Source organism: Ixodes scapularis, unplaced genomic scaffold, assembly GCF_016920785.2.
Source record: "Ixodes scapularis isolate PalLabHiFi unplaced genomic scaffold, ASM1692078v2 PGA_scaffold10__122_contigs__length_95168666, whole genome shotgun sequence".
Lineage (NCBI taxonomy): Eukaryota > Metazoa > Arthropoda > Arachnida > Ixodida > Ixodidae > Ixodes > Ixodes scapularis.
The window spans coordinates 63,759,440-63,783,289 of record NW_024609836.1 but is presented as its reverse complement, the minus strand read 5'-3'; the positions used below and the strand labels follow the sequence as shown (position 1 = coordinate 63,783,289).

The 23,850-nt window shown below is 52.0% G+C and overlaps 1 protein-coding gene across 1 annotated transcript; it reads right to left on the bottom strand.

The window, feature by feature from the left end:
* Positions 1-19,067: 19,067 nt before the first annotated feature.
* On the bottom strand, positions 19,068-20,753 carry LOC120839552 (solute carrier family 22 member 6-B-like). The gene has a single exon (XM_040209857.2). The coding sequence runs from the start codon at positions 20,751-20,753 to the stop codon at positions 19,068-19,070; it is 1,686 nt and encodes a 561-aa protein (XP_040065791.2).
* Between the last annotated feature and the right edge of the window lie 3,097 nt (positions 20,754-23,850).

Sequence of the window (23,850 nt, the reverse complement as noted above, 5' to 3'; positions counted from 1 at the left end):
GGTGCATTTGCTGAACGTGCCGTCCGGTTCCACGGGGATACTCTGGTTCTTCCAGACGTCGGTCTGCATGAAAGCAAGCTCCGGCGGTGGTCTGCACCAGTGATCCACGGGCCGTCCGAATACCACGGCGGTGAGACCGTTGCTTACTGCGATGAAGATGGAATGCGTGGCGCACAGCAGTGCCAGCCGTTGGAAAGTGCGTGTCTGAAAACAAGCGCTGTGTCCAGTGGGGCAGTCGGGGCGCTGGCGGTGCGGTCTCGGGTCAGAAGAAAAGAGGACTTCATGTTGCGATGCGTCTGGGCAAAGCGTTGAGTCGAATGAAGAATACGCGATCTGAAAGCGCTCGCGACGCTCGTTCCCTGGCATGCTTCTGGCGCTCGAGCTCTGCTTCAGAGCCAGTTAGAGCCACTCAGAGCACTAGAGCCAGTATAGGAGGTATTCACCGGACGCCATATTTGAGGGCGATGTTTAGAGCGCATGATTGATTGATTGAAACGTTTATTTAACTTCCATGCCTCTGGTCTATGGAACCTCATGTGGCATGGGGAAGGGGGAGTGGGAGAGGGGTAGTGATGGGATGGTGATGGATTAGACGTACCGTCCGATCCCGGAGGACTGGAGGTAGGAGATGATTGATGCGAAGATGAGATCTCGTTCTGCGGGTGCTGAGGTTCTCGGATGCGTCCATTCCCGAAGGGTCATTGGTCTAAGGTGCGGTGGTAAGGTGTTAATTGCCGCTATCCGTTCTAGTGACGTCCCTTCACAGGACCATACAAGATGGTAGCAAGTCGCAGGGAAACCGCAGTGTGGACATCCAGGGTCAGGACCTGTGTCATTCTCATCTGTTGACTTGTAGAACTTGGCACGCCAAAAGGGAGTCACCATAGTCCGAGTCTGGAGCCTGTGTAGTGCCACTTGCTCCCATCGTGGAAGCCCGCGAGCGATCGGGTGGGGGTTAGAAGGTAGGAGCGCTGCAAGGCGCGCTTTTCGTGCTCTTTGTTCTTCCTTCTTCTTTTGGGTTAGATCAAAGCCCTCGTCCGATGGAACGTCCCGTTGAACGGGCGAGGGGACCGGGCCTTGTGAGGGCTGAGTATTTGCCTGTAGCAGTGCCCTCGCGGCCCCGTCCGCCCGCTCGTTCCCTGGAACGCCTGCGTGGCCCGGTATCCACGCGATGGTGATTGTTTGTGGAGCCGCGGCTTGACGAACCAGTTCGCGGATGCGCGCAACTGTAACGTTGCATGTGCTCGACTGCTGTAGTGCACGCATCGCCTCTTGGGAGTCGGTGTATATTCGAGTTTCTGTAGTTTCTGCTCGTGGCATGTTCGTGGCTGTTTCAACGGCGAACAAAACTGCAAGAAGTTCCGCCATGCAACTGCTCCGTGTACATGCGGTGAGCTTGTGGTTCGTCTCTTTGCGTGTAGGGGAATGCCAGGCAATCGCAGTGCGGCCGTTGTTGTCTCTCGCCGCGTCCGTGTAGAAGACATTCACGTGCGCGGCAAGCTTGCTGACTTCAGCGCGGTGGATGGCTACTTGTGTAGCACGTCGTCCAGGGTGATCAGGTCCTTGATGACTTGGGAGGGGCTTGATGGGAGTGACTGCCTCTGCATCCCAAGGTGGCGCCGGTGAAGGCATGAGTGGGCCGTCAATTAGGTCGGAACGGCCAATCGAGGCAAGAATAATTCTCCCGTGAGGAGTGCGAAATAGCCGCTGAGCTTGGCTTATCCGCATCTCCTCGGCAATCTCACGGATGGTGTTCATTTGAGCGGTCCTTTCTAGCTGTTCAACCGGTGTGAAGCGGGGGAGCCCTGTAACGACCCGCATGGCCACTCTCAGCATGGTTACTAGTGTGGTTTCTTGAGTATTTGTAAGGCGGAGGTAGTTCAGTCCGTACACTACCTTCGAGATTAGGAGGGTGTAATGGTCGCTTGGGGCCATTACGGGTGGGTGGTGAGAGACAGGGAAAGCTAGGGTGAAGACAGCGCCCCGAAAGGCCTGTAGAGATGCTGGAAAGGCTTACATTGCCGTGGCGCGTGGGACGCGAGATGGTCGGTGGCCGGGGACCAAGCGGGCACACCGGTAAAGGAAGACACGACACGCCAGCTCGGAGTTTCGATCAAGACTGCTTGTATTTACAATATCTACATCAATCAGCGCGTGCCGCTGTCAAGCACGCGGCGCGCGGCACCATCTCAAATGCAGCTGAAAACGTCATCTAGATTATTTACAGCACACTACAGAGGGTACGGACGAGTCGCCGGATGAGATCATCCTGTGCACCCCAGTCCTTGCTCGAGATAGCCTTGAGCAAGTCCAGGCCCTCCTTCCACTGCGCTTTTACTTTCCGAAGCCAAGTGACTGCACCGCCTTTGTGGTCAAATGGGACCCCAAGGATTTTGACGGAGTTGTTCTGGGCGATGGGGATTCCATCCACCCTCAGTTGGATGTCGGTACGGGCGCTCCTGCGTCGGCTGGGTATAACCATGTACGTGGTCTTCTCCTTAGATAACTCCAACCCTGATCGGATGGCGAAGGTCATGACAACGTCAAGCGCGCTCTGCATGTAGCGTTGTTGGCTATCCGCCCCACCTGCCGTCGTCCACAGGGTGACGTCATCCGCATAAATGGTGAAGCGAATTTGTGGGATGGCTTCAAGGGCGAGAGCCAGGTCAACCATGGTGATGTTGAATAGTAGCGGCGACAAAACCGCCCCCTGTGGAACACCGATATTGTTTGTTCTCCATTGACCTTTAGTTTGTCCGATAGAAACCTGGAACGTGCGATCCTGTAGGAATGTTTTGATGAAATTCAGGAATCGGCCCTGTATACCTCTTTTCTTTGCGGCGGCCACGACTGTGCTGTGTGGTATCGAATCGAATGCCTTCCGTAGGTCAATGGCCACGAGCGTACGCGGTTGGCTTTTAAAAAGCCGGCGCTCATAGAGATCATGATGTATCATGAGCAGGCTGTCTTGTGCCGAAAGGTGAGGTCTGAAGCCCGTTTGCATGGGATGGAAAGCACCCGTCGATTCAAGAATCCATGTCAGGCGTGTTGTGACCATGCGTTCTAAAACTTTGCAAAGGTTGGACGTCAAGGAGATCGGGCGGAGGTTAGCCACCGCGTGTGGTGTCTTGCCGGGCTTTGGGATAGGGATCACTGTAGACCTCTTCCAGTCGGATGGGAGTTCACCGTTCACCCAAATGGTGTTGAATGTGTCAATGAGCTCTTTCATGGCATCTTGTGGAAGGTTCCGGAGCGCGGTGATGGTTACACGGTCTGGTCCAGGTGCCGACTTTGCTCGTGCCGCGCCAAGAGCGTCCAGGAGTTCTGCGAGCGTGAAAAGGGCGTCCGCCGACTTTGCTCGTGCCGCGCCAAGAGTGTCCAGGAGTTCTGCGAGCGTGAAAAGGGCGTCCGCCGGCTGTTCGTGCACGATAGTTTCCCGGGCGTAGACTTCGGCGGCGGGTGGCTCGGGCTGTTGGGGAAAGAAACAATCTCCTGCCTCTTCCGCAAGCTGCTCTTCCGTGATGTCAAGGCGGAGCGCTAGATTGCTTCCGGTTTTGCGCATTTTTGTTTTCCCGGCAAGCCCTTTGTAGGCTTGCCACAGCTTGCGGTAGCCTGTCCGTTCGTTAAAGGAGTCGCACAGGCTACGCCAGATGGTGCGGCGGAGCTCGATTGTGTATTTTTTGGCCTTTGCTGTCGTGCGATTTAGGCGGATCTTATTCCGGAGGGATCTCCTGGCTCTGTAGCGCTGGAGAGCCTCCAGTCTCTTGTCCCACAGCTTGATCAGGTGCAAGTCGGGAGGTGGTGTGTCTTCCTTGACGTTGTATTCCGCACGGGACTCCCGAAGGGCTTGCTGAATCCGGTCTGCGAATGGGACGTTGGCAAGACGGCTCATTGAGGTGCGGAAGTGGTCCCACTTTGTGAAAGTGACTGGACGCCTGGCCGAGGAGCTGATGGGGAGCTTTATGCGTATGGGGAGGTGGTCACTGCCCCATGGATCAGTCTGGACTTGCCATTGCACCTGTAGACGTGGAGAGGCCCAAGTGAGGTCGGGAGACGTGTCTTTTTGGCTGACGACTTGGGCCAGCCGTGTTGGAGTGTCAGGGTCGTTGCATAGATGAAGCCCAGCTGCGAGGCATGCTCTCTTGATGTGCTTTCCCCTGGCGTTTTTGTTCGGGTATCCCCACGCAGTATGTCGGGCGTTGAAGTCTCCAGCTAGGATGGTATGCTTGTTCTGTTCTACCAAGCCCTTTATCCAATTGACCTCGTTCGAGTCCCCGCACGGTCTTATGTATGTGTTATGTATGTTGATGGGTGTGTCTCCAAACTTGACCCGCGTGGAGACGACTTCGCGGTCATCAGAACATGACGCCTCGGAATTCAATTTTGCCTGCTTGTGCTTTTTCTTTATAAGTGTAACTACAATACCGAAATTTGATGTCTGTCTTTGTATACTGGGGTTAATGTAAGTGTTGTATCCCCTAATTTTAAGATTTCTGACGTTAGCCTCCTGAAGAAGAATAACGTCAGGTGCCTCGTTGTTAAGTATTGACAGACGCGTTTTGAATTCATGAATTTTCTGTTGTAAGCCACCGCAGTTCCATTGCAGGATCCATGGTTGCGGGTTCACTCGAAGCTTGTTGCGCTTGTGGATGTGTTTTGCCCCTCGGGTGTTTGTATGTGTATGAGAATTACTATTCGTCACTGCGAGTGCCTATGAGTTTGTGGATAGCCGCCGTGAGCTCGGACAGCTGTTTTTCAACTCGAGCAAATCCCGCGTATTGAAGCTGTAGGATTTGCGTCGGCATGTCCATCTGTTGGGGTGGATGCGTCAGTAATGAAGTGGGTTGGAATGCTCCCATTGTCACTGCTGCATACGACACGACGGCATCTTGGCTCACCGGTACAGCTGCAGGTGGTAGACGCTTGGGCTTTTTGCTTCTTTCCTCCGTTCTCGTAGTTTTCTTCAGGGTGCGCCGCCGTGGGATTGCGCGCTTTGGACATTCAATGCTCGTGGCCACGTGGGCCCCATCACAGTTTGCGCACTTTGGATCTTTCGTGCACTCCTCCATACCATCCTGCTGGGAGCCGCACGTTCCACAGCGCTGATATTTCCGTCGGCACACGTCCATTTTGTGGCCAATTGCATGGCATTGAAAGCAGACTAGCGATCTCGGGCGGTACTCACGAACGGCGAGAACCTCGTGCATGTACGCCACCCGTTTAGGACAAGTCTCGCCCTGAAATGTCACGAGTATCACGTTGCCCTTCTTCCCTAAGGGGCGCGCTGCTACCACCTTCTGGGTTCTGCACACGATATCCTCCAGAAGTTGTGCAGGAGACACCTCATTACCCTGACCACGTAGGTACACAACACCGCGGCACTCGTTTCCGGCAAGGGCCTTGTATGGTTGGAATGTGCTTTCTTCGTCCCCCTTGCGGATTTCCCTTATTGCCATGAGCTTTGCGGTGATGTTAGGGTCCCTGGTGGTGATGGACAAGGCATTCGCTTTCTCATTCCGGTGGACGCTGTAGTCCGCTTGAGCGTGGATGCCGGCATGCTGGATTGCATCGCGGATTTCTTTTCCAGTGAATGCACCAACCTCTTTCTTTCCCACGGAGCGAAGCACCACAGTTTGTACCGGAAGCGGCCCCGGTGTAGATTTGTCGTCTTTTTCCGTTGCTTGTGGGCTTCGTTTTCTTATCTGCGAGGAACCGCCTGGGAGCGGCCATTCTTGGTCGTCGTCTGTCTGGGAGACCGACGTCGCAGTTAGCGGTGCCGATGGTACGGATTGACCCGGCGTGGGTCCTTGGGACGTGCTGTACGTCGACGCGCCAGCTTGAGAAGCCCAGTCGTCTTCTTGTGGCTTCGGGTTTGCCGATGGGAAGCGGCCATCATCTTCCATTTGTTGTACTCCTTGATAGGACTCTGCCTCGCGGTCCCCAGTAGTTGGTCTCATGGGCGACCGTGATCTATCGTTATTTCGTTTAGACCGTGGGTACTGCCTTGGGTCTCTCTGTTTATGCTGGGGCGAGTCATTCAGGACTTCTTGTGGTTATGGCACAAATCGAGCAACAAATTGTTGCAGAGCTTCCAGGATTGCCGGTTGGCGTTCAATCACTCCTGCCAGAACTTGAAAAAGTTGGCTCACCTCCGGCGGTGGTAATCTTTGGTGGGTCTGAAGGCCAGCGGACTGGGTCCCCTGCAGCTGACCTGTGCCATCTCCCCTGTCAACTTCTATTTGGCCCAATTTGCAAACGGTTTCTTGGGTCGGCATGTTCTGGATGCCTTCCGTTATTGGGCCCGATGTGGCCGTGGTTGTCTCTGTATTGGCAGCTCGAGTGTGTGTGTCTCCCATTTCAGGTGATAGGCTTAGCGCGCTGTTCATGACACCGTGTTCGAACATCACTGAAGTCGTCCCTCCCGGGTCAAACATTGGCGGTCGGAGGGTGACGGGAGACCCCCGTTGGTCCATGATGCCCTTTCGGGCGCGAAGGTCCCTTAATTTGGGCGCTGCGAATAGCTCTCGGCGTAGGTAAGAAGAACTAGTCTTACAGATCAAGCGCTTCTCTCTCAAAATGTGAGCTCAAAACGAGCTCACATTAATAGCCTGGTAAGACCGGCAACCTTGATGGTGCAAAAAGCACGCTCCAAAAGGACTGCGGAAGCTCGCCGTCAGCACGCGCTCAGCAGTAGCGCACACGGATATGGCCGCCAGTGAATGCTCCCTATAGACAATTGCAAGCATGGCGCCACAAGTGGTGCCCCATGCGTGCAAGCGCGTGCAACGCGCGCGTGAACGTAGCTTTGGCAAGCTCGTAATCGCACGGGCGTGCCTGCTCGAGCAGAGACATGGCGGCGGCCATTCGCCCAGCTTGCAATCGTCTATAGGCGCCTTGCACACGCACCAGGTTATATCCGACATTGCTGACCTCTTGTTTCACCGACATACTTTGCCACTGAAACGGGCGTTGACGAGCCTTCACAAATACTAATGCTGGGAAGAAGGGCGCGGTATAATCTGTAATGGCAATAACCTTGCCTATTATAGTAATGATGAAGTGAAGCAGACGGTATAAGAGGAACCAAAAACTGAAGGTAGGTTATGGCGGCGCCCATGCAGACATGTTGCGAAGCGTCTATATCGTTCGTGCTTAGTGACGCGACCGGCAGTGAATCTTTCTTTTGCTACAATGAAGTAGAATATAAAATATTCTAGTTCACTGAACTGCAAGCATGCATGGCGTCTCACTGGTTCCCAATGCGTGCAAGCATGTGCCGCGTGTCCGTGAACACAGCTTTGGCAAGTTTGGAATTGCACGCACTTGCCCGCACGAGCAGAGAAATGGCGGAGGTCGGATGCAATTGTCTATTAGCGACGAGATCTTTCGGTGGCGCCACCTCGCGGGAGCACTCCTCTGACGTAGCGAATAGGATTCTAGCACACGACGCGCCAAGTAGTCCCACAGTGTGGTTATGCTCGCTCGCTTGCGTGGCGGTGTACAAAGCTGGGTGCACTGATACACCTAAAGGTTTTTAAGGATGAGGAGGATTCTTATTGTCGGTGTACAGGTACATTGGCTGGGTAACGGAGAGTGCATCTCCGAGCAAGGGGTGCATGCGCGCCCGATACACCCGGCTACACCCTTTTTTTCTTAGAGTGTAAGAGCAAATACCCCTAATAACTTGTGCGAACTAGACAGCTTGGAACATTTCTCAGTCAGGCAGACAAAAGGATTGGTCAGTTATGGCGGTCTTCTTTCCAATATATTGCACTATGCGACACTGTTAGCGCGAACACGACGTCGGAGCTTTTCATTATGGGGCATATACGTGCCACACGAACGATGGACGTCCAGAACCAAGCAATACGGCAAAGTCTACACAACAACACAGGATAACAAACTCCCTGTGCGGGTACGATCAAACTAATTTGAGGGCCACGTAATAAAATCCTATATTTAATAAGTACTGCTTTATTCATTCTGCTCTGCGCGAAAATGCTAAACTACGTTTAAAACATCACCCACACGCTCAAACTCTTTTAGAATTAGTGCCTCATAAAAGCTGCCCGGCATATAAAATAATAAAAAAGAGACCTTTCACAGCCCACGTACTTTATTCTTTAGATTTAAAAGTAAACATTTGACAGAGATCTGTCTGGTTGGGAGTAATTAATATTAAAAAATTCGAACACCAACCAAGCCCTTCTGTAGGGACCCAACGTTTCAAGGCCAATTCGGCCTCTTCTTCAGGGGCGACTACGGCTATGGCCGTTGAGGAGCAGTGTCCTTTTCTTTTTCTTCTACGGCGTGTGTCTGGTCTTCTTCTTCTACGGCTCTGCCTTTTTCAATAACGTGACGAAGCCCATTCACATAGGCGGATGGTAAAGCCCCTAGAGATCTGTTGATGTTCTGTGGCGTTGTTTGAATGTGCCATGATTCTAGGAACAGTCTTTTTCGAGGATTTGTCTCAACGTCAACGATGCATGCGTTGTCGAAGTCAATGCGATGGTCCTTGACGTCGCAGTGCTCAGCAACCGCGCTACGCTCGTGATCGAACTTGCGCACGTCGTTTTTATGTTGACGGATTCTCTCTCTAAAGTTCTTCGTTTCGCCAATGTATGAGGCCGCGCAAACCCCGCACGGAATCTTATATACAACGCCTTGGGCCCTTTCTTTACCAGGGCGATCTTTTGGGCGTGGCATGAGTCGTCCAAGGGTAGACACAGGTTTGTGTGCTAGTTGGATACCCTCTTTCGCAAGCACACGTGCCAGTGCCTCGCTTGTTCCGTTGATGTAGGGAACATCAACGGAACACTTGTTCCCTACATCAACGGAACAAGCGAGGCACTGGCACGTGTGCTTGCGAAAGAGGGTATCCAACTAGCACACAAACCTGTGTCTACCCTTGGACGACTCATGCCACGCCCAAAAGATCGCCCTGGTAAAGAAAGGGCCCAAGGCGTTGTATATAAGATTCCGTGCGGGGTTTGCGCGGCCTCATACATTGGCGAAACGAAGAACTTTAGAGAGAGAATCCGTCAACATAAAAACGACGTGCGCAAGTTCGATCACGAGCGTAGCGCGGTTGCTGAGCACTGCGACGTCAAGGACCATCGCATTGACTTCGACAACGCATGCATCGTTGACGTTGAGACAAATCCTCGAAAAAGACTGTTCCTAGAATCATGGCACATTCAAACAACGCCACAGAACATCAACAGATCTCTAGGGGCTTTACCATCCGCCTATGTGAATGGGCTTCGTCACATTATTGAAAAAGGCAGAGCCGTAGAAGAAGAAGACCAGACACACGCCGTAGAAGAAAAAGAAAAGGACACTGCTCCTCAACGGCCATAGCCGTAGTCGCCCCTGAAGAAGAGGCCGAATTGGCCTTGAAACGTTGGGTCCCTACAGAAGGGCTTGGTTGGTGTTCGAATTTTTTAATATTTATTCTTTAGGCTTCGAGTGTTTTTATCCGCTCATAGAGACGCAAGCTGTTGCGGTCGTTTTCATATAGTGACAGGACTGGCATATTAGCAATATACATATAAGCGTCACCGGAATGCTAAAGAACCTTGAACACATTCTAAATTCCGTTCAATTTTTATTTTGCTTTGAAAATTGTCGCTCGTCTTTAGACACCTGCTGTGAAACAGAGGTTTTGGCCTGAAATACAGCGAAGTTAAACATCGTTCACAGATGAATCGTTCACTGATGAATCGTTCACTGATGAATCGTTCACTGATGAATAAATGAATATTATGAACCTAATAAAGGTTCATAATATTCATGTGCGACCCAAATACCAAAAGTGATTCATGTTATTTTCCGGTAAAGAGACAAAATGCACGCAAGTTTTCCCATAGGAATACACAGGAGCACCGCAAAAGTAGACCGGCTGCGGTCCGCTTCAATTTGCCTCCCGGAAGTCGCATATACACTACCGCCAATGGAACATCTAGCGTAGATTATAATAGCGTTCAGCCGGTTCAGGCTAATCGAACACACATACTGACTTAAGTTTCAACTGGTTGAATATTATCACAGATTTTAACATATATAGATTGACGCAAAGGGGCATTCGGGTAATTCCCAAGCCACTGAGAGTGAATATAGTAGGTCTGCTCGATTCGGCCAGAAAGTTTAAAATTATAATGTTCTGTCCGAGTTCAGAGGAGTTCTGGGTCTCTAAGCTCGTCAAACACAAAGTTGGGGCCGAAGTTGACGGAGCGCACCGATTGACCTATCACCGACGTCCAATCGGCATGCTTCGCGAACTTTCAGCTCCAACTTTGTGTTTGACGAGTTCATGGCCCCAGGAGTCGTGTAGCGATGGCCTAGAACCAGCGCTGCCACCGCGCTAGGACTGGGTTGTGATCGGTTTCCGAAGTACCGACAAAACGGATGCGCAAGGTGTCTGTTTTTGCCATCGACTCTCTGTGTCGCCATGGCAATTCGTCTGCCAGCGCTTGAGTAAGAGCATTTGCGTTTATTTCATATTAGTTCTAAGATTTAGAGCGCAGCTCTGAGGCGCCCGTTTCCGGCTTGAGCGCCCTCGCCGTCGCCGTCGCCGTCGGCTTAACCGCGCGATGCATTATGGGTAAATTTTCCCGAAGGAACCCGAGGTCCTCCCGAAGGACCTCAGGTTCCTTCGGGAGAACCTCGGGAGGCCCTCGGGTTTTTTCGGAAGGACCTCGCATGGACCTCGGGTTCCTTCGAGAAGACCTCGGGAGGACCTCGGGTTCCTTCAGGAAGACCTTGGGAAAACTTCAGGTTCCTTCGGGACGACCTCGGGGGGACCTCGGGTTTCTTCGTTAGGACCTCAGGAGGCCCTCGGGTACCTTCGGTGACCTCGGGGAGAGGGGTCACGTGACACCCCCCCCCCCCCCCCAAAGTACCGTGACCACGTGACCTCCCTCCCGAGGTCACGTGACCCCTCCCCTCACGGTCACGTGACCCCTCCCTCCCACGGCCGCGTCTCAAGACGTTCGCGCGCCCCAGCCTTTGCAGTGCCTTCTTTCATGGAGGCTGTTTCAAAATTTACTCGATCCGACTCCGCAGTAAAGGTTCCGTATCGTGGCGTTTCAAAACTTATTCACGCTTACTCGATGACGTCAGAACTCGCCTTCCAGAAACAGGTTGTTTACTCCGGAGTAATTACTCACTCTACCCTCCTCGATCCGTGAGAAACGTCAAGTAAAATCGAGTAAATACGTCACGTGATCTGTTCGCCGTCTGCTCGTCGTCTGCTTTCTGAGCCAATAGCCGTCAAAGCTCGTTTGTTTCCTTGGCTTTGGAGGCACACGTTCGAAATGACAAAAGATAAGGCGCCGCCATTTATGTGTGGTTATTGATATTTGCTCTTTTTATCGCAGGAATAGACTGCACCACATCATGAACGTGCACCTTCCCCGAGAAAGTATACATCACAGTGCAGGCGCAAACAGGAACCTCTCCGGGTCCTCGTCCATGGCGTTGGAGGGAACTCCGTATTCTTACGTTCAAGGCTGAAAACGTTCGGACGCAGTAGAGGACGTGGAAGTATTTTGGTTTTCCCAGAGTGCGTGCAATGAAAGGGTAACGCTTGTAAAGCAGTGAAGGCTTCGAAGATTATTTATATCATGATCAGTCAACGACCCACCCCATCTGCCTCCCCAAGAAATTGCCTATAGTGGTTCGCAAGTTCCCTCTGCGATTTTGTAATCCTATTCGCGTCAAGGCGAACCTAAGTTACATATTCCTGTTGAGAAAGTCCCTTTACTGTAAAGCTACACCGTGTGGAAGAAAATTTCTGCAAACCTTATAGGCACAAATTATGGTGCGTGGAACGTATACATTTAGGGCAGTTGGACTAAACTTACAGCGATGGCGCTGATTATTAAAACAAATTGGTGTTTAATTGAAAGGGCAAAGTAATTTTGACCTCAATACTCAGCCCAAGAGGAAGGTGAGGAATAGGAGCTGGTGGAGCAACCTTAGAAAACACCGCGTCGTTACTGCCAAAAAAAAACAAAAAACTTCGCAACGGTTAATATTTTTCATCTCTTTGAGTGCTTTCCCCACGATCAAGAGAGATCGTCAGTCAGTCAGAAAACGTTTAATGACATAGAAGAAGAAAAGTAGAAGAAAGGAAAAGGGAGATGGGGGAGGGGGTGTGATGGAGTGCGTCGGTGATACCAAGATCTGGACGCTGGTACTACAAAAATGTTACTAAATTTAAGTGAATATGTCCAGCTTGGCCTAAGAGATAAAATCCAGGAGTCCTTTCAAGACTCTTCGTCTGTCACTTTCGGAGCCTGGTGGATGTGTCCACCCCTCCATAGATGCGATGTCTGTTGGTCGATTTTTTGCCCTTATGTCTTTGTACTCTCGACACTCCCACACCAAGTGAAAATTATCTGCCTTGACGGCCATATTGCACTTGGAGCAAGTTCCGGATATTTTTCCTTGCCTCCAAGATGCGATACGCGCCCGTGCTAGTGCGGTGTCCGTCCTCACTTTAATGAGGAGAACACTAGCCCGTCTTCCAAAACCCGTACAAGGGAGCGGGTCTAGGTTTTCGGGGAGCTTCTCTTCGAGTTTTTCTAAATATATTCTTCTCTGATCTTGGCCCGAACCTCGCCTGGATCATATTCTTGTGGTTCCCAGTAGGCCTGTGCCCGATCGCGAGCGTGGCCGTACCCGTGGTCATGTTATGATGCCGGTATGTCGTCCGAACCGCGGGGAAGAATAAGCGACGCGAGGGCCAGGCGATGTACCTGTTCGTTGTTGGGTGTGCCCGCGTGACCGGGAACCCATGTAATTCTTGTGGTGGTACCCTCTTGAGACTAGTTGAGAAGCAAGTTTCTTTATCGACGGACTATCCGGCTTGGACTGTTTCTTATTCTACATACCTTCACCGCCTCTTGCGAATCTGTAAACGTCTGGAGCTTCGTTGTTAGCGGGTCGGGGAGCGCGAGGACCGTCTCGAGGGCGAGGCGGATTGCTGTAAGTTCTCCTCCTTTGGTCGAGGCGCCTTCGGGGAGCTGCTTGATAGCGCTGATTTGTAGGGCAGGGATGGCTACAGCTGCCGTCTTCAGGGTGACGGGGCCGTCTAGCGATGCGGTATCCGTCTAGGCAGCCATGATGCAACACGGATCCCATGCTTCTATCAAGTTGGTGTGCGCCTTGGCTTTACGTGTTAGCTGCTTGGTGACCCCCTTGCGTGCACTGAGCGTGTTGTTGGTGATCTCTGCGAGGTCTTTCTATGGTGAAAGTTGTTCGGGTAGTTTTGGGAGGTTCTCCGTGATCCTGTGCAGAAGTTTCATAATCTCTCTGCCTTGTCCAGTGAGCTTTAGGCGCTGACTGTGAGCGACCGTGCGGGCCCTCCCTACGTCATGGAGTTGGTTGATACCGGCTTGTTCCCGCAGTTTGCTGAGGAGGGTAAACTTCGGAAGGCCGGTAATTACACGCATTGCTTGATTGTTCGAAGTTTCCAGTTTCTGCCACTGTCCCTTGTTGAGCCAGTAGTAGCGGGCTCGGTAGACTTCGCGCAAGACTACGAGGGCTTTGATCATCCAATTGGCTACGTTTTCGGTCGCTCCTCCTCTTGCGCTGCATATACGCCTGATTGCGTTGAGCGCGAAGTTGCAGTACTTGATTGTGTCTTGTAACCAGATGTCTCCCTTGCCCGTTCCTTCGATTGTGATCCCTAGGATCCTGGATGAAGGGGAGGGTTGGATTCTTTTACCCGCGAGGACAAGATTAAATCGTTCTGCGATCTTGGCATTTCTGTTTTTTCTTGGATCCACCACGATGTAGTGGGTCTTTTCTGCAGATGCTTGCATTCCTACCCTGGCTAGGTGAGCGTCGATTGTTTTGAGGCCTGCTTGAAGTGTGTCTTGCTGCTTAGCAATGTCTTCTTTCGTCCACATTGTGATGTCATCCGCATACACTCTGAAACCCAGTCCAGGTCTCTTGACGAGCTAATGCGGCAGGGCTGCCATTGCGAGGTTAAATAGTGTTGGTGAGAGGACGAAACCCTGAGGGACCCCAACTCGGTTCATCTTCGGGTCGCTGTCGTGCGTGCCGCAGCGGACCGTAAACGTCCTTCCTTCTAGGAAGCTCTTGATGAAGTTCAGCGGCCTTCCAACTATGTCGAATTGTCTGGTTTGCTGATGATTGAGATGCGGAGTACAGAGTCAAACGCTTTTTTGATGTCAACCGCCACAACTGTTCTTATCGCCGCGCGGTCGAGTTCAATATTTCCTATTGCTTCTGCCGAGATCAGGGCGAGGCTTTCCTGTGTTCTGAGGCAGGATCGGAAACCTGTCTGGGAAGGATGGAAGGTGTCAGAGGACTCTAGGTGCCAGTCAATTCGTGCCAATACCATCCGCTCCTTGACCTTACAGGTACATGAGGTAAGCGAGATGGGCCTGTAATTGCTGAGTGATTCCTTGTCTTTTCCGGGTTTTAGAATGGGAACGACAAGTGAATGCTTCCACTGCTCAGGGAGCTTTCCGGTGACCCAGATGTCGTTCACCCATTAGATGAGCTGTTCTTTTGTGTTTTCTGGAAAATGATTTTATCCAGCCCGGGCGCTGATAGGTATTTCCCTTTGGGTAGCGCCCCCCACTCGAGTTCTCCCCTCGTAAACGTTCGGTCCATGCCGTCGTCCGGCGTCAAGATTTCTACGTCGTACGGAGAAGGGCAGTCGTTCACGTCTGGCTGTGAGAAAAAAAGATCCCCCGCCACTCCTGCCAGCTGTTCTTCCGTCTTATCCATCTTGAAAGAGAGCGTGAGCGTCCCTCCTTTCACCTTCTTTTTCCCAAGCAGAGCCCGATTTGTAGCCCATAGCTTCGTAATCGAAGTTTTGTCGGAGAGTGAAGAGCTGTAGTCTAGCCATTGGCATTTATCTAATTGTTGGGCGTATTCCTTGGCCTCTACCGTAGCTCTTGTTATGGCCTGTCTGCCATTACGGAGTTTTGCGACCCTTTCGGTACTTTTGTATTGCCTGCAGCCGTTTAGCCCAGAGCCGTAATAGGTGGTGGTCGGGATTTGGAGATCGTCCATTATCCGCCATCGCCACTGTTTTCTTTTTGCCATAGCCCAAGACGAAGCCAATCCGCGAAGTATCCATGTGATTACCGGGCCGTTCCAAGATCGAGTCACGGATCGTTTACTCGCGAAGTCACGTTATGGTGCCTGGAACGCGTCTCCGACTGGTGTGTTTAAGGTGTATCCACACGACGGACCAAATCGCCGTTTTGGTCCGCGGGCCGCGCATCACGTGATCTTACGTCACCGCTTTTCGAGGTCCGCCGGTGGTCCGCGGCCCGCGCTTCTGAGAAATGCCAAGCGACTTTTCTCGGCTGGACCTTGGCGGCGGACCGCGGCGTTTTTAGTATAATTGAAGCGCTACGTCTGGCAACAAGCTGACTTTTGTTGTTTGGATTGGAATCCAAATCCAAAGTCGTTTTCTTTTGGCGCCAACTGCTGAAGACAAAGAAGACGAACCTTTTGTTGCGCGACGGTGCAACTTTTTACTTCATCGCGCTCGTGGAGCAATTCCCCGCTCTGTGGGAGAATAGGCGCGACGACTACTCAAATAATCATCTAAAGATGTCCCCGTGCCTTTTCCGCTTCACTTAAGTCCTCCTCGTTCTCAAGAGTCAACGCCAGGGCCACCGCGGCCAAACGTCTCTTTCGTTCAACCTCCATCTTGGCTCCTTACAAATAGCCTCAAAGCAGCTCGCTGCTTGCGTTTGGCGGAGCTGTGAGGTCGAGGGTTAGTCCGGCCCGTTCGCTCTGTCGTCTGCTCTTTTGGTCCGCCGTGTGGATGCTCATTGCAGCCGGGCGCTCCGCGGGCCGGGCATCACGTGATCAATCGGTCCGCGGCCCGGTCCGTCCTGTGGATACACCTTTACCGGGTTCAAAAAAGTGGTCCCTCGATTTCCGCCTGATGACGTCATAGAAGTGTCATGTTGTCGCCTGTTGCGACCCTGGCGGCGCCCCAACAGTTGTGCTATAAGTGGCAGACGCCTGTTCTGCTGCAGGTCGCTTTCTACAGTGACAGTTCACGGAAGCTGGAGCAGCCGGAAGTTGGGACGCCTAAAGGGACGCCGCGACGAAAGCGACACTCGCGTTCGCTCGTGCTTTTCGCCAGCATTTCTACGGCCAACCGCCAGGATCGCGACAGGCAACAGCACGACACTCGCGTCATTTGTTGCCACATTGGGACCACTTTTGATGTATAAGCGGGATAGGACGCTAAACACACCAGTCGAAGACGCGATCCAGGCACCATAGTCACGTGGTATTACCCGCTGACGTTGGAGTCAGGCTACTCTGGTAGGATTTGGAACATAGCCCGAGTCTCAGCTGAGACGGTATTCTAGCAAGCACGCCCAGAAACGGCCGAAAGCGCCCCCCCCCCCCCCCCCCCCCCCCCCCCGGCCTCCTTTCCGGCAACGCCTGACACGAGGGCGACGGCTGAGCGCGCGCTCTCGGCTGATTCGGGTGGTCATTTCCCGGCAAAATATTTTGCCATATTTTCGGCAAGGGCGTTCGCGTGGTCAAAGGCTGGTGGGTGCAGGCTGTTCTGGCGGCACTTCCCTGGCGTGTGGGGCAATTTACCAGCACACTTTTGCCCCAGCTCTAAGAGTTCGGGCAGCTTGTCTTCCAGACTGTATCCGGTATCGTCATATCCGTTTGGGGAAGGGGAACTAGACGAAACAATGTTTGCCGAAAGCTGCGAATAGCGGGTTCGAGTGGCAAACGAAGCTATCAAGACCGACACCCATTTGTGCTGCGAGACGAGATAGCGAAAACAACGAAGATAAACATAATTTATGTTTCAGAGAAAGCCAATATTTTTGAAAGAATTGTTCCAGCTTGCGCAAGGTCAGTTTGCTCTGAGACACACGTTATTACGCTGCTCAAAAAAAAAAAAGGTGTATATATAGTGATGCAGTTCGATACTCGAATACTCGTTTCAATTTCAAGAGGGGTGGGCGCAATAAGAAAAATGAGGTTTCTAAAAAAGGCAATGACAATAAACAAAATATGAAAATCGACGCTTTCAAGCCTCCATGGGACCCTTGTATTATGGCCAGAGTTCCTCGGAAATCCAGACGCGTGTGCGGACAGTCCCACACCGATTTATTAATCTGCCTTTCATTTAACTTCATAATTTAAGGTCCTCCAAGTTGTGCGAATCGCGGTAATATTAATATTTCGAAAACTATTGCAAAGCCGCTTGTGTTTACACATATCTCAAGGAGTCAGATTTTATATTTTTGACACATACAGCGTTCTTATTGTACCATAGAATAACCGAGGAAGAAGTTAACAAAGCTCACGCGCGACCCGGGCAAATAAAAACGCCAGTTGCTGGCGCTTTGTGTTCGGGTGGAGAAGGTCACATGGTGCACCGTTGCGCGTTTTTGGTCACCGGTGCCACCATGAAGGGCTCGCCGGCAATTCACTACCGAACTCGAAATATTAGCCGTTTCGCTCAGCCAGTGGGAAAATAAGCACATCTTGAACGTTTTTTCTCTTTTTTTTTTTTTTTTGTGATTACAGACGCCGCCAGCTCCGCTCCATGGTATAGTTAATGCTTTCCCATTAAAACTGTCTGCCGACCAGTGATTTCCCTACACACCCCCTAGGGGAGTGTACATCGACCCCCCTCCCGCCCCCCCCCCCCCCCCCCCACACACACACACACTTGTTTTTCTGGCGGCCTCTAAGTATCAATGTGCCGTCTTTTTGCACGTGCAACAACCCCGCCGGAGCTCTGCACGTGTGGAGCACGAGACGACACGAGCCCTCGCATGCATGGCCGTCTGCCTCCTGTGAACTCGAGGTACTGTACTCGAGGTATGGCGGCTCCACGCATGCGTCGAACGCCTAGTGAGATTGGTCTACTACACTGATCTCCACTAGAGAGGGCTGGATGGCGCATGGAGCTAGGGTGCCTTCATACACTTCATACACTTCATACACTCGGCCATTTCTATGCCCAGAATGCACGCGCTTCGATCTCGTTCGGAGCGAGAGCTTGGCCCTGCCCGGTGCTTTGGCGCAATTTTAAGGCCCCTTCGGCACGCGCAGGCAGTTTTCAATACAACAATGGGTGTCTTCACCCTATGACAGACGCACATTGAGGCACCCTACATTGATCTAGAGTTCCTGTATAGGCTCCGGGAGCCTATACAGGAACGGACACTCTAACAGGAACTCTACCTTGAGCAAATAGGTATGTAGCCACCGGAAGTAAGCGGCTTGTCCCGGAAGTGAGCGCTTAGCAGGCTTTGTAACCCTTCCGAGTGTTGGTTCAAAAAGCGTCGACGGCGCTGGATTTTCGCTTCTCACCTCAAGAGAGCCTGCTTGTTGTGCAGTACAAGCACATGAAGACCCGAGAAGTATCATGGGAAGCCATTGATTGTAAACACAATTTTGAGATTCTAGTTGATCAAGTGTGCCTATGTCCCAAGTTCAAATGCCCCATTTTCGTGATTTAATTCGGAGCATGATTATTAAAACCCACTCAAAGACACCGGAAAGTACGGACCAAAACATCGACTGAATGCACTAGGAAGCCCAGCATACGCCCGACTTCCGGGACAAGCATTAAACTTCTTGTGGATTCGCTTGCGCCCTGCTCGGAGAGTGGCTATGCGCCATCCAGCCCCTATAATAGAGTCAGTAGTCTATTCGCAACGACTCCTCTAATCTCAGTGCCCCACCCCCCTGACACCCCCTCCCTCCCCCCCCCCCCCCCCCCCATGAAAAAAAAAATTAGGCAATATTCTAATTTCAATTTCTGGGAAAACGCCTTCTACAGACGTGTTCGAAGCATTCATATGTATGAAGAAAACATTTTTCAAACATTTTTGAGGCGTGTACGCAGGGATTTCTGTCATTGTGTCTGAAGCGAACACAGTTTTTTGTATGATGCACGAGCAGCGCACTTGCGGATTCGGGGGAGACGCGCATAGATGACGACGCCACTGGCACATTGCACGTTTTTCTTTTATAAAACGTCCCATTATGTAAAGCAGCGTTAATAAAACAAATTGCGCCTAGGATTTTTTACAAACATTTGAATGCGAAGAAATAGATCTGAGACGCGTAAAGTCTTCTCTGGGAGGCACCTGCCACATGTCCTCAAGTTCTGTCTCGCGAATGGTGTTCGTGGCCATGACCTTCGTCGTTTCGGGTAAAGCAAGGAAAGCTAAACTGATCAGAGAAAATATCAACGCGCTTACCGCCATGGCGAGAGCTCGATTAATTGGCGGGTTGGGCCCCCTGATCAAGAGCAATAGCACGACTCCGCTTCTACCGAACATGGAGCTTAAAGAAAAGCTCGTGGCTCGTAGCACGGTGGGGAATATCTCCAACAAATAAACGAACAATGCCACTGAAATCATGTCCAGGACAATTCCCTTAATAATAATTGTGACAATTGGCTGGATGCTGTCGTCCTTTTGCCAAACTAGCCAAGCCTGAAAGGCTAGCACGACCGACATGTCTAACATGGTGACGGAAAGTACCTTGCGCCGGCTCATGTAGTGCAGGACGTACAAGAAAGCTGTCGAGACAGGTAGCCGCGCAACTATTAGGGTTATGTGCCCCGTCCGGTTTTCTACCAAGGTCTTGTCAAAATAGGTGTCGTAGTAGTGAAGGAGCGTCATGAGCGTACACGAAAAAAGGATGATAGATCGGAAACGCAGAGAGCTGTTCAGCACAAGGTCAAGGGGGCTCGATTGATGAACGTTCGTTTGCGTGTTGCCCCTCCGCAACGTCTCGTACTTTATCTTATTCATCTTGACCTTCACCTCGTCCAGGGGATAGCCATTGACCCTGGCCGCCGATATCACGGCGCGCTCGGTGCCTTCGACGTCGCCCAAGCCCAGCAGCCAACAAGGAGACTCTTCAATGGCGTAAGAGGCGAACAGGAGGAAGCATGTCGGCACCATAAGTACCGCCTGAGCCACCCTCCAGTGCCCACCTACCGCCAGTAAGAGGAAATGGAAGAGCGGCAGCGCGGCACATGTGCATGAGACGGCAAAGGCGCAGAAGACGACGCGATGCGTTGTCTTCGTCACCTCAAACAGCAGAACGGACGCCATACTCAAAACCGTCAAAGATGCCGCCGATGTCAGGAAGCGCAAGATGATAAATGTAAGAACCGTGTTGGAGAAGATTGTGGACGTGCCGGAGGCGACTTGAAGTAAGAGCGCGACCATGAAGACAGGCTTGCGGCCAAGGCTGTCCCCGAAGCACCCGATCACGCACCCGGCGATGGCTCCTCCGTAGTATACGAGCGAATGGAGCAAAAGGAGCCGGCGTCTGTGGCAAACCAGGTTCCACTCGCTGATGATGGACTTCCCCGAGGTCGCCAGGTCGTAGTCCCACTCGTCGCAGAAGACCACGGTCCGGTTCTCCGTGGCATTTCCCGCGTCCAGTAGAGGCTCGTAGCGGGTGCATTTGCTGAACGTGCCGTCCGGTTCCACGGGGATACTCTGGTTCTTCCAGACGTCGGTCTGCATGAAAGCAAGCTCTGGCGGTGGTCTGCACCAGTGTTCCACGGGCCGTGCGAATACTACGGCGGCGAGACCGTTGCTTACTGAGATGAAGATGGAAAGCGTGGCGCACATCAGTGCCAGCCGTTGGAAAGTGCCGTGTCCGAAAACAAGCGCTGTGTCCAATGGGGCAGTCGGGGCGCAGCCGGTGCGATCTCGGGTCGGAAGAGAAGAAGCCTTCATGTTGCGATGCGTCTGGGCAAAGCGTAGAGTCGAACGAAGAACACGCGATCTGAAAGGGCTCGCGACGCTCGCTCCCTGGCATGCTTCTGGCGCTCGAGCTCTGCTTCAGAGCCAGTATAGACGCCTTGCGCACGCGCCAGATTTTATGCGACACTGCTGACCTCCTGTTTTACCGAGATAGTGAGCTACTGAAACGGACGTTGATGAGTCTCCACAAATACTAGTGCTGGGAAGAAGGGCGCAGTATAATCTGTAAAGGCAATAACCTTGCCTGTTATAGTAATGATGAAGTGAAGCAGACGGTATAATAAGAAACAAAAGCTGAACGTTGGTTATGGCGGCGCCCATGCAGACATGTTGCGAAGCGTCTATATCGTTCGTGCTTAGTGAAGCGACCGGCAGTGAATGTTTCTATTGGTACAATGAAGTAGAATATAAAATATTCTAGTTCACTCAATTGCAAGCATGGCGTATCACTGGTTCCCCAGGCATGCAAGCATGTGCAGCGTGTGCGTGAACGCAGCTTTGGCAAGTTTGTAATTGCACGCACTTGCCCGCACGAGCAGAGAAACGGCGGAGGTCAGATGCAGTTGTCTATTAGCAACGAGATCAGGGTGGCCAGTTCCGCTTATTATAAGCGGATTTGGGCTTCTTTTTTCACTGAGTCGCTGGTAGATTTTCTAGTCGCTTCTCGCGTTTTTTTTTTTTTGGCTTATTCGCGTTTTTCCTGCAAATATTGTTATTTTAGTGCTCGTCGTGCTCACTGACAGCGCGTTTGTCGTCAAAAACGCGCAAAACAGCATGACCGTTTGGCGCAGCGGTTAGGTGGCGCAAGCTACCGTCCGTCACAAACTACAAAACTATTACTATCCATTCACCAATGTTTTGGCACCTTGCCCATCTTACCAATCGGCAGTTGCGGTCAACGTAATTAGAGCCAAGGAGGTTATAAGTACTAGAAGAGGGCACGTTGCAATATTGGTGAAGCCTAGTCATAAAAAGTTTAAACGATGTTGTGGCCAACGTGACCGTAGATCTCTCTGGCTATTGGTGCGCGTGACATGTCACGTGTGAGATGGATGGTTGATTGTAGAAGGACTCCTTGCAGGCTTGCACGCGCTCCGTCCGGTAGGTTTTATCAGATCGAAGGCTAGCCTGTGGTGTATTCTAGTACCCCATAGCTAGACGAAGGCTAGCTACGGTCACGTGGTGTGGTCACGTTGGCAAGGTAAGTGAGGAGAGTAAGGAGGAAAATGAGAAAGGCGAGGCGTCAAGGGAGCATGGCTTGTAAAGGCTACGCGGCCGACGTCATGCCCTCTCCTACCCTTCTATTCTCCATGATTAGAACCAACTCAGTTCTGGAACTCGGCTCCGGAAGGGATGTCCCTTTGCGTGGCGCCGGTTAGAGGGCGCGCGCTCCGCATTAATACTCGCTATCATCATCATTGACGGCGCGCTTGTAGCCTTTGCATCTGGCCTACTGAGAATCAGGCGTGCTGAGCTTAGCTCGTCCATCAAATCAGCGTGCCCAAGATAATAACGACGACAGAACGAAAGCAATGGCCCCTGTTTGATGGATTGAGGGCCGTACCGTGAGGACAGGGTGTAGCGAGCCAGGATGCGACCGACACGTTTCAGAACACAATAGAGGAATGAATTTAATCAAGCGACAACAAGTAAGTACAGCGAGAGGGGGCGCCACGGGAATGCGGCAGACTATTTACAAAGTCAATAGGTGGCGACCTCTACATCTCCCCCCTTTATGAAAGATGAAAGATGGAGGAAGCCCACTAAATAAAACTTCACAAATTTAAACGAGTCGGCCGAACAACACGTCGGCCACTACGAGTTCGCACAACACCGTCGCTGTCGGTTGGGACCGGGACCGGCTCAGTGGCAGGGGGCGGCCTTGTCGGGCTTGCAGGTCGTGATTGTTCAGGAACCAAGACGTGTTGCGCTGATTCGGGCTGATCTTGTGGTTGTGCCTCTCCACCGAAAGGCACAAGATGGCGGCGGTTTCGCTGAAGAACACCACCCCGTTCTGTTTCCACAATATAACTTCGTGGTCGTTGAGCGGGACTCAACACTGTAGCGCGCACTTGATCAGGTCTCACCCAGACTTGCTCTCCGGTTCGAAGTGACGGCAGGTCCGTGGCCGCGTGAACGCCGGTTGTAGTCTGCAGCCTGTTGTCTTTTGTAGACTAAATCATTGCTGGCTACCTTGTCTTTCACTGGCCAGTTTGGACGGAGCTGCTCGTCGCGCTTAGGAACTCGGATCTTCAGCTGCCTCCCCATCAAAAGCTGGGCTGGGCTGAAACCGTTCACTCCCGGGGTGTCTCGGTAGCTGAGGAGGGCGAGATGGGTGTCATCTGCCTTCCGAAAGAGGTCTTTTACCGTCCGGATCATTCTCTCAGCTTCTCCATTAGACTGGGCGAAGTGAGGGCTGCTGGTCATGTGGTCAAACCCGTAAGATTTAGCGAAAGATGTGAACTCTCTCAAAGAAAATGGTGGACCGTTGTCAGACCTAACGCGCTGAGGAATTCCATGGCGAGCGAAGATGCTCTTGATCACGTCGATGACAACCTGAGCTGTCGTGCTTCTTAGCGTTACAACCTCTGGGAATCGGGAGTAGTAGTCCACCACCAGGATGAAGGTTTGTCCGTTGAGGTGGAATAGGTCCATGCCGAGCATTTCCCACGGACGACCGGGGAGAGGGGTGGAGACCAGCGGCTCCGACAAGTTCACACGAGTGGAGGCGCACTGCTCACGATTGGTAACCATGGAAGTGATCTCCGCAGTTATGCCTGGCCACCATACCGATTCTCGAGCCCGGGCTTTGCTACGGTTAATTCCCTGACGTCCCTCGTGCAGCAACGTCAGCACTTGCAGCCTTAGTGAAGAGGGGATGACTAAGCAGGCACCCTTAAGAAGAACATCGTTGCAAACAGATAGTTCATCCATCAAGGCAGCATACTTTCCGAGATGCAGCGGTAACTTTGACTTCTGCGGCCACCCGCGCTGGCAAAAGGAGATCAGTGCACTGCACTCGCCATCAGAGCCTTGTGCTTTCCTCACATCCTCCAAGCTGACAGGCAGT

What these genes read in the sequence shown, in the direction of transcription:
- LOC120839552 (XM_040209857.2), bottom strand. Translation starts at nt 20,753, where the DNA reads ATGAAGGCTTCTTCTCTTCCGACCCGAGATCGCACCGGCTGCGCCCCG.